At 43.0% G+C, this 10,000-nt stretch overlaps 1 protein-coding gene across 1 annotated transcript in view; it reads left to right on the top strand.

Annotated features, from left to right (window-relative positions):
• Positions 1–10,000, top strand: part of LOC115828544 (ubiquitin-associated and SH3 domain-containing protein B-like) — a 26,286-nt gene that overhangs the window by 13,536 nt on the left and 2,750 nt on the right. Inside the window, exons 2-9 of the mRNA XM_030792567.1 lie at positions 2,853–2,906; positions 3,886–4,072; positions 5,626–5,824; positions 6,890–7,059; positions 8,155–8,363; positions 8,998–9,148; positions 9,403–9,523; positions 9,654–9,776. Coding sequence (XP_030648427.1) covers positions 2,853–2,906; positions 3,886–4,072; positions 5,626–5,824; positions 6,890–7,059; positions 8,155–8,363; positions 8,998–9,148; positions 9,403–9,523; positions 9,654–9,776 — 1,214 coding nt within the window. The remainder of the gene's footprint in view (positions 1–2,852; positions 2,907–3,885; positions 4,073–5,625; positions 5,825–6,889; positions 7,060–8,154; positions 8,364–8,997; positions 9,149–9,402; positions 9,524–9,653; positions 9,777–10,000) is intronic.

Genomic DNA, 10,000 nt, shown 5'->3' with positions numbered 1-10,000 from the left:
ATAACGTGACTGGAAAAAACTGAAAATTGAAAATTGTAATAAAAAAGATGAAAGCTACACAATTACATTCAGTGGAGCAACTCTTTCTAGCAGTTACAGCCCGTTAACTTGTTCAGATAGGCCCCAAAGACATGCTGATTTGTCAATGTTTTCTTACTTCATTAATGCCCTTCTGCTTCATTAAAACTGAACAAGCTTTGGCAAGTCGAACAAGCAATGGAAGGGGAGAGGCTGGATGACTTTATGGATAGAAACCACGGACTAGGGGTGGATACTTATCCAGTCATTCAGACTTACAGAAAAAGACTTGAAATTCTTCAACATTCAAAAATCGTGCATGTATATGCACGTGTGTGTGTGCGCGCGCGTGTGTGTGTGCGTGCGAGCGCGTGCGTGTGTGTGTGTGGGTGAGAGAGAGAGCGAGAGAGAGAGAGTATGTGTATGCGTGAATGAATGCATGCAGTGACCTGCTATTCACGGATGAAGTGGAAATAGGTGACAAAGAAAAAAAAGTGGATCCGTGTGGGCTTTTATGATCATGAAAGGTTTCCTGTGCTTTGTTCACTTGCTGTCTTTCCTTTGCATAATCTCTCTCTCTCTCTCTCTCTCTCTCTCTTCTCTCATCTCTTTTGACTTCCTCCTGTCTTCAGGTCGGTTGGTGTGTTTGGGCCTCTCTTTCCTGTTCCACGCGCCTTGAGTGAATTGTAGTCTTGCCTCATTTTTAGTGTCAGTGATGTGACATTCCGAGTCTCTCATCTCACGTTGCTTTACATTTTAAACATTTCGTGCATTAATCAAGTGTGTAACGCGTTTCCTTCTGAGAGTCCCCTCACCAATTCTTACTCTAACTTCTGAAACTGTAATTCTTTATGGCTCCTGAGATGGGATTTTTTTTTTTGTTTTAATTTAAATTAAATGAGCTCCCGTGCTGGGTATTGTAGTTTTAAGATGCGTAGTTTTGTAGTTCCAGGTAGAAACCAGTCTGAAGAGGCCCAGGTCCCTAAAGAGCTGTGGAGTGTGTGATTTTCAGAGCTTTTATAAAAAGACACTAATTAGATTCAGAGGTAATTTAATCAGTTTCATTTTTCTCTTTTGATAAGCGAGAGAGAGAGAGAGAGAGAGAGAGAGAATAAAAATCCTGAACATGTCAGCTGACTCATGAGAAAATGGACCAGTGGGTTAAGCGTGACCTTAGATTGGATTATATGCAATTACACTGTGCAGATGAGCACAGAGGATGTACAATTATCGTGCACAAGAGTGTATTATATGCAATTAGTCTGTAGTTTCTTATACTCAAGTGCCCCAGCACTTTGGATCATCTTATTGAGCCTGTCAAGGAACACATGAGAGTATGTGGAAAAAAAAAAAAAAAAACCCTGATCTTGTGGGGACATTTTTTGGTGGTCCCCATTTTGTAACTGTTCACACACATTTTGCTAAAGAAGAAAAAAAAGTATGATTAATGCAAGGGTTGGGGTTTGGTTTTTAATCAGTAGTTGCAGTAAAATTGAAGTCATTTGTATGTGAAGAAAAACGTGCGTGCGTGCGTGCATGTTTCGATGTGTGTCGCGAACATCTTCGACGTGTCAGTGTGATCTTTGTGTGTGGCTGTGAACTTCAGGGAGTGTGTGTGTGTGTGTGTGTGTATGTGTCCCATTTGTCACATTAATCCTAATTATATACTAACCATGTGCCACTTGTGAGAAGTAGAGAGAGAAATAATGTCACAATGAGAGGATCGTTAAAATAGGTGTCGTCAGACTTGTCAAAGATAACAAACCTCACGCAGACACACAGACATCTCTTCACCTGTCTGAACGTTTTTTAAACCACAGACGAAATGAGATTATTTTACGCGTCGTCATTTTCCAAACGCAGAACAGGAGCTCTGACATCTCACATCTGGGGCCGTCTGAAACAGTCCCTCTGTGTTATGGTAACATCTCTTACTAACCTACACATGTTCATCCGTTGTCAAAAAAAAAAATCCATTGTGATTGAGCAGTTCATTGTTGAACAGCAGTTGCTTTATTCTATACAAGAAAAATCTATAGCAGAGAGCTGTAGTAAACACATGGCCGTGTGTGTGTGTGTGTGTGTGTGTGTGTGTATAACTAGGTTGGTGGCAGTTCTTTGATCCATCCCGCCCCCACACTCCTCTGTGCCAAGTTTTCCTGGCAAACGCAGGCATGCGTGAGTGTGTGTGTATAGTGTGTGTGCGTGATGTGATGTGTGTAGTGGTGTGTATTAGGGGCTATGTGAGCAGTACAGTAGGAGTGTTTGATGTAATACTGTAGCCAGCCTGATACGTGTCCCTGGTTGAATATGTTTTTCTCTGTGTTGTTTCATCTACAGCGCTGGTTGAACAGAACATCCAACAAATACAGGAAAGCTTTGAGAGCCTCTGTCTTTGAATTTTCATTAATGCCAGTAAACAAGTGTACCGAGGGGTTTTTTGTTTTTTATATATATATATGTCATGTATTTCTTTTTGATGTGTGTTTATGTGCATCTGCCTGTGCTTTTAAAGCAGTTGTTCGTTGGTGATTTTTCGTTTGTGCTTCAGTGTGTGTGTGTGTGTGTGGGTGTGTGGGTGTTTGTGCACATGTGTGTGGTGAGTGTGTGTTAACACTGACATTGAGATCTGCTGTGTGTGTGTGTGAGTGTGTGTGTGATATTGTGTTACCTTGTATGTCAATTTTTGTGCCTGAACGGTGAAATATGCCTGTTATCTCAACAAACTCTTGAGTACTCACATTCTGATAAACATCCTCCGGAAAAGAGGCTATTGATTTTGTGACCAGTGTAGCCATGGAGCTGATCTCTCTCTCTCTCTCTCTCTCTCTCAGACTGAAAGCCCTGGTTTCGACTGGTGGCAGGAATGTACAGGCTGCCTGTGACTGGTGAGTGCACACACACACACACACACACACACACCGTCATAGAGCATGGGCTTCATACACCACATTGATTTGAACTAAATATAGTGCTTTACAAGAGTTATTTGCAAAAGCCAGTTAGAACAAGCTACATTTTTATAAGAGGAATGCTCTTTTAAGGACACACACACACACACACACACACACACACACTTACACACACACATGCTTTGTATGCTAGATTCTGGGGGCCCTCCGGTGACTTCCATTATAACATATATAAAGAATCCCAAACTAACAATAACCCTAACCCTAACCAAAATAGCTTTCACACTTTAGTTTTGCCAGTCACAGTGATATCCTTTACATAATAAGCACCTATGCAAATGTTTATAATGACTGTGAGTCCAGTTTGGCAAGGCATTCCCAGTAGAACAGCGGACTTTCAATGACATGTCCTGCTAAGTCAGTAAAAACAAGTATACACACACACGCACACACACACACACATACACACACACACATACATACACACACACACACACACATATACACACAAGCATTCAGGTTTATCACTTATACATTAAAACATATCTTTTTGTTTGCTGATATATATAGAGCGTTAACACCTCTATACTGCCATCTGCTGGCTAGAATTTTAAAATGCATTCCTACAAGTGTCGTCAGTAAACTTTGCATCAACAAAGTGTTCCAGTTTGGAGTTGCAACCCCTGTTATTTATAAGCAGTTGGTGTGAAATGGAATTTATCTACTAGTTAAGAAGCCTAAAGTTTTTTCCAAACATTTGTATCCTAGATCAAACAGAAGAGCAGACTCTCACTCATTATGAGTTTTTTCTTACCTTTTACAAGCTACTGAAATGAATTGAGACCTATATTTGTACATCACGATGAATTTTTTGGCATTAGACAACACTCTTTATGTATAATGGCATTGTTGGAGTTGTAGTTTTTCACATTTCTCCTTCCTCCCGGGGATCCAGGTTGTTCTCTCACGTGGACGACCCGTTCCTTGACGACCCGTTGCCGAGAGAGTACGTGCTGTATCTGCGTCCGAGCGGACCGCTCCTGCACCAGCTCACGCAGTTCTGGCAGCAGAGTCGCATCACCTGCGGCAAGAACAAAGCCCACAACATCTTCCCTCACATCACCCTCTGCCAGTTCTTTATGGTCAGAACCCATCCGTCCGTCTCTTCATCGCCGCGACAACAGGGTGAAGGGGAGGGGGAGGGGTTACAAAGCAAGATAATAGTAAATGATTGAGACATGAGGTCTGTGCAGTAGTTAATGGTGAATGATTGAGACATGAGGGCTGTGTGGTAGTTACCGGTGAATGAGTGAGACATGAGGTCTGTGTGGTAGTTAATGGTGAATGATTGAGACATGAGGTCTGTGTGATAGTTACTGGTGAATGAGTGAGACATGAGGTCTGTGTGGTAGTTACTGGTGAATGAGTGAGACATGAGGTCTGTGCGGTAGTTAATGGTAAATGATTGAGACATGAGGTCTGTGTGGTAGTTAATGGTAAATGATTGAGACATGAGGTCTATATGGTAGTTAATGGTAAATGATTGAGACATGAGGTCTGTGTGGTGGTTAATGGTGAATGATTGAGACTTGAGGTCTGTGTGATAGTTAATGGTAAATGAGTGAGACTTGAGGTCTGTATGGTAGTTAATGGTAAATGATTGAGACATGAGGTCTGTGTAGTAGTTAATGTTAAATGATTGAGACATGAGGTCTGTGTGGTAGTTAATGGTGAATGATTGAGACATGAGGTCTGTGTGGTAGTTAATGGTAAATAATTGAGACATGAGGTCTGTGTGGTAGTTAATGGTAAATGTTTGAGACTTGAGGTCTGTGTGATAGTTAATGGTAAATGATTGAGACATGAGGTCTGTGTGGTAGTTAATGGTAAATGATTGAGACATGAGGTCTGTGTGGTAGTTAATGGTGAATGATTGAGACATGAGGTCTGTGTGGTAGTTAATGGTGAATGAGTGAGACATGAGGTCTGTGTGGTAGTTAATGGTAAATGATTGAGACATGAGGTCTGTGTAGTAGTTAATGGTAAATGATTGAGGTGAGGTCGGTGTAGTAGTTACTGGTGAATGTTTGAGACATGAGGTGAGGTAGTTTTATTATGGTAGTTTTATTATGATATTTGATTGGTCAGTCAGTCTGTGCGGTATTTTTATTATGATATTTGATTGGTCAGTCAGTCTGTGTGGTAGTTTTATTATGATATTTGATTGGTCATTCAGCCTGTACTGTAGTTTTACTGTGATATTTGATTGGTCGGTCGGTCTGTGTGGTAGTTTTATTATGATATTTGATTGGTCGGTCCGTTTCGGAAGCCTTCCTTTTCTCCTCTCTTTCTCTCTCTTTTTTAATCATTTCATTTCATTTCATCTCTCTCTCTCTCTCTCTCTTTCTCTCTCTCTCTCTCTCTCTCTCTCTCTTTCTGTCTTGTGGACTCTCTCTGTATTGCTCTCCATACTTTAAACAGGGGGCTAGAAAGAAATTGGCTAACTGGTTGTTTTGCGGTGATTGTGTCACAGTGGTATATTTTGTAACCGTGTTCTCCCTGTCTCTCTCTGTCTCTCTGTCTCTCTGTCTCTCTCTCTCTCCCTGTCTCTCTCTCTCTCTCTCTCTGTGTCTCTCTCTCTCCCTGTCTCTCTCTCTCTGTGTCTCTCTCTGTCTCTCTCTCTCTCTGTGTGCAGTGTGCTGACGGTAAGGTGGAGGCTCTGTGTGATGCTCTGCAGGCCGCAGTGGGACAGTGGAGGGGCCGTTTCCCGAACCCCCTCCCTCTTGAGCTTTACACCTCCTCCAACTTCATCGGCCTGTTCGTCAACGAGCAGGTGGCCGAGACCCTCAAGAGCTTCGCCACTGACTTCGCCACAGAGGCAGCCGCCAAAGCAGGTGTGTGTGTGTGTGTGTGTGTGTTTCTGTAAGACAAATAGCCTCATCGCTTTAGGCAAAGACAGAGTCATCCACTGAAACGACTGGGAGAATGACACGTTAACCGGAATCAAAGCCAGTCTGTCGATCGTGGACCCCCCCCCCCCCTCCCCCTTCACACACCACCTGAAACATATTAGCGATTTGCACTTTAAAATCATTCCAAACGATAAAAAGTTTTAGCGTGACCTGTAAGTCGATCCAGGTCTCTGGTATGAGGAATCCACAGGGTGCCTTCCCACGGCCAGTCTGATGAATCTTTTCTCGGTAAAGAAATTATATTTACGAGATAAGGGTATATCGGCTGTTAATTAATTGGCCGTAGGACACAGGCGATAAAAGAGTCTGTCAGTTATAGGCGCATATATGCATGTAGTTATGTCAGTGATTAAGCTTGTGTGCTGTTATTAATGATAATTCACTGACAAAGAGTGTAGCGTGGAGTAAAAAGGCAATCAAATCAATGCAGCCGCCTTTTCTTACAAAGACATTAGTGCCATAAATTGCTTCAGCTGCTGGAGGCAGACTGAATAAGATGATTCAGTCGACGTAAACGGACAAAGAGGCGACGGGGAGGCCCCAGTTCCAGAGCCGTTTGATGTTGTTTGCCTAGTGCTTTAATTGGAACGTAATCAATTATTCATTTTTATGAAAGCTCATTTGTTCATGGATTAGCATCTCAGACCTCGAGGTTATAAACTCATAAACATTCAATTCAAAACAAGTCGTGAATGCAATGGTGGGGGTGGGGGGTGGGGTGTCTTGGCAACCATTTAAACTTATTGCACTTGCGCATTCACATTATCCTGCTAGCGCCAAGTATATCCTGTTTCTTTTTTTTTTTTTCATTTGAATTCAAGTGTGTTTTTCGTTAAAGTTCGATGACTCCCCCGCCCCACCATTTTTTTTTTCGGGTGACCTCATTGTCAGTGCGTTGTCATGACCCTGTCATATTTTTCCTCTCTGTCACCCCCCCCCCACCCCCTTCTCTCTGTCACCCCCCCCCCCCCCCCCCCCTCTGTCCAGATGTTCATGTAGAGCCTCATAAAAAACAGCTGCATGTGACACTGGCCTACCACTTCCAGACCAATCATCTATCCTCCTTAGAGAAGCTGGCCAAGGCGGTGGACGTGGCGCAAGGCTGCGATTGGCTGGCTGTGCTCTTCTCCCGGGACATCCGGTTCGCCAATCATGAGGTGTGATCATCTTATTGCTCGTTTAAGACCAGATGTTGCTGTTTGGTTACTTCATGTATAAGTTATGGACTGAATACAGCATCTCCAAACATCTGAACCTCTTAGCTCTAAGTCTATCTTGGCTCACAAAATCTTGATGACTCGATGTAACCATATCTTGATGGATTGCACAACTGAAATATTAAAATCACAAAAAAACAAAACTAAAAAAAAAAAAAAAAAAAAGTCGTTGACCCCGTTGAGTCTGGTGGACATGTGTACAGCTTTACTTTATTATGCTAATGACCTTTAACTTGCCCTTGGAACAGAAAAAAAAAACTCAAACGAAACTTTAAGGTTTTACTCAGCCTAATGTGTCTCACTACACACACCACACACTCCTCTCTTTCTATTGGACAGAGCAGGTCAGGAATGAACCCATTAATCTAACCCAGTCAGTGCTTAGTAATGAGAGGAATGTGTGTGTCTCTATCTGGTCTCTTGTCTGGCCTCAGTCAGACTTTAAAAGCCATCTGAGGTCAGAGGCTCTCTGCTGTGGTATCTCTCTCTCTCTCTTTCTCCTTTACTCGCCCCTTTCTCTTTCTTTGGGTTGTGGATAATGATTGCATGTCTACTCCACACAATTACACTGAGACCTGACCACTTGACCGCAGAATTGTAATTCTGTGATCTTATCCACTCACGCAATGAGTCACGACTGAGAGTAAAATGCTGTTATGAAAGGTGGCTGACCAAATCTGAGATATTGCTTGTTGTCTTTGATTGGGGGTCTGGAATTTTCTGCTGCTATAAGTGCTAAATAAGACCCCTTGAATCACTATAATAGCTACATTGTCAGGCCTGGTTTAATTCTTTTGGGCAACAGTAAGATTGAGTAGAATTCTACCGAGGTAAATTAGCGAGGCAGACACAACATAAGACAAGAGTAACACACAGAATGGTTGTACACGCTCCTGTTATTCTCAACACTTTACATTTTATTTATGCAGTTAATGTGAGCCATAGTCACACGTTTTTCTCCAACTTGAGAGCTCCCAGTCGATAAGCTGTAAGTTGAAATGTGACCTTTTGACCCCTGGGTTACGCGCCCGTCAGACCCTGCGGGTGATGTATCCGTACGCGCCGCAGAACGAGGACGAGCTGGAGCTGGTGCCGGGAGACTTCATCTTCATGTCGCCCGTGGAGCAGGGCACCGCCAGCGAGGGCTGGGTCTACGGCACCTCCCTCAACACAGGCCTCTCGGGTCTCCTCCCGGAGAACTACGTCAGCCGGGCGGACGAGTGCGACACCTGGGTCTTACACGGGTAACACGCTCCTCAGCAAACTCTCTTCAGTCAGGTTCAGAACTTAACGATAAAGAAGCCAGCGATACAGAAAGAACCAAACAGAGGAAGTTTCATCGACACCCTTGACTGGTCAGAATTACTGTGTTACCGTGCCAGATCTCTGGAACTGAAAATGTATGGTCTAGATCTTTCTAGCATCCAGTCATAGAGATTAGGTTTACGTTTTCTCTAATCTCATGCCTTGTTTGGTCACTGTGGATTACAGCCACTTATTCTGAGAGTTGATTTTAATAAATGTGTTGCAGTTATACGTACTTGTCTCCATTATGTATTACACGGATATTACTGTGTTCGACTGGAAGCCTACTTTGTTTTTCTTACTTGTTCCCTGTGAAAGTTGTGTATGTCGAACTACTTAGTCTTTTCAAGCCTCACCGTGTAAAGATTACACAAATTTCACATACGTGCATAAAGAGTTTTCACCTCTTAACTTCATCTCACTCTAAACCACTCTCAGCAGCTTTAAACCTGAATTTGTGTAGTTCGGCTAATTTTGACAATATTAGATTTACATGCTTGCCCTTGCTGTGTGTATGTGTTTGTGTGTGTGTGTGTTTATGTGTGTGTGTGTGCGCGTGTGTGTGTTCGGCAGATCCTATTCCTTCCTCAACTGTGCTTCCCCGACCAACATGGGAGGTGCAATTGGTGGAATGTTTTTAGACGGGCACCTAGATGGCCGTCACCTCGAGGACCCAAGCCCAGTGGACCCGCCCAGTCTAAACGTTGTGTGTCAGCCTATGCAGGTGAGAATGAAGACAGAGAGAGAGAGAAAGGCAATCCTTCCCAATGCTAAACGAACAAAGCATCCTTGATGATCTCAGAACTGAAGAAAAAGTCTTTTCTTTAATTTCCTCATAAGCTCAGTATGGACATGCTGCATTGTGTTGCATTTTTGTTTTTGTATCACTCAGTTTAAAGTGGTATTATTGTAATGTAACGGTTTTTAATGGTATTACAGTAATAGAACAGTAACTGTGTCCTTGGCTTTTTTTACTAGATGCTGAGACCCAATAGTCAGTCTCTTCTGCCTAAGAGAACCCTGTTTGTTTGTCGTCATGGCGAGAGAATGGATGTTGTTTTCGGGAAGCATTGGCTAACTCAGTGCTTTGATGCCAAAGGTTAGAATTCACGCGTCACTGCGATTACTTTCAGCACGGACATTTCACTAGAACCCTTTTCTGAATCTGTCCACCTCTGCTTCTCTGTGTGTGTGTGTGTGTGTGTGTGTGTGTGTCACGCTCTGAGCAGGTCGATACATGCGGACCAACCTTAACATGCCACCCAGTCTTCCATCACGGAGCGGAGGGTTCCGAGACTACGACAAAGACTGTCCAATCACAGTGTTTGGCTCAACACAGGCACGCCTAGTAGGTCAGTACAGCCTTCCCCTATACACGCAGCGTCTGTCAGAAGCTCTCAGTTACTTATGAGGTACCAGCTAATAGGAGTCAGTGACTCATTCATCACAAGTTGTCCAGTTCATTCCTAATAGATGTTTTCATCTTCCGAGAGGAAGATTAGCCGCGTATATTAATAAGGTTACATTCAGAGCTGAAATGGAAGAGTGTGTAAAAATGAATGTGTGTCCCACTTTT

The sequence above is a fragment of the Chanos chanos genome, chromosome 15, assembly GCF_902362185.1.
Source record: "Chanos chanos chromosome 15, fChaCha1.1, whole genome shotgun sequence".
Lineage (NCBI taxonomy): Eukaryota > Metazoa > Chordata > Actinopteri > Gonorynchiformes > Chanidae > Chanos > Chanos chanos.
Note: the sequence above shows the minus strand (reverse complement) of the source record. Positions and strands in the feature narration are given on the sequence as shown.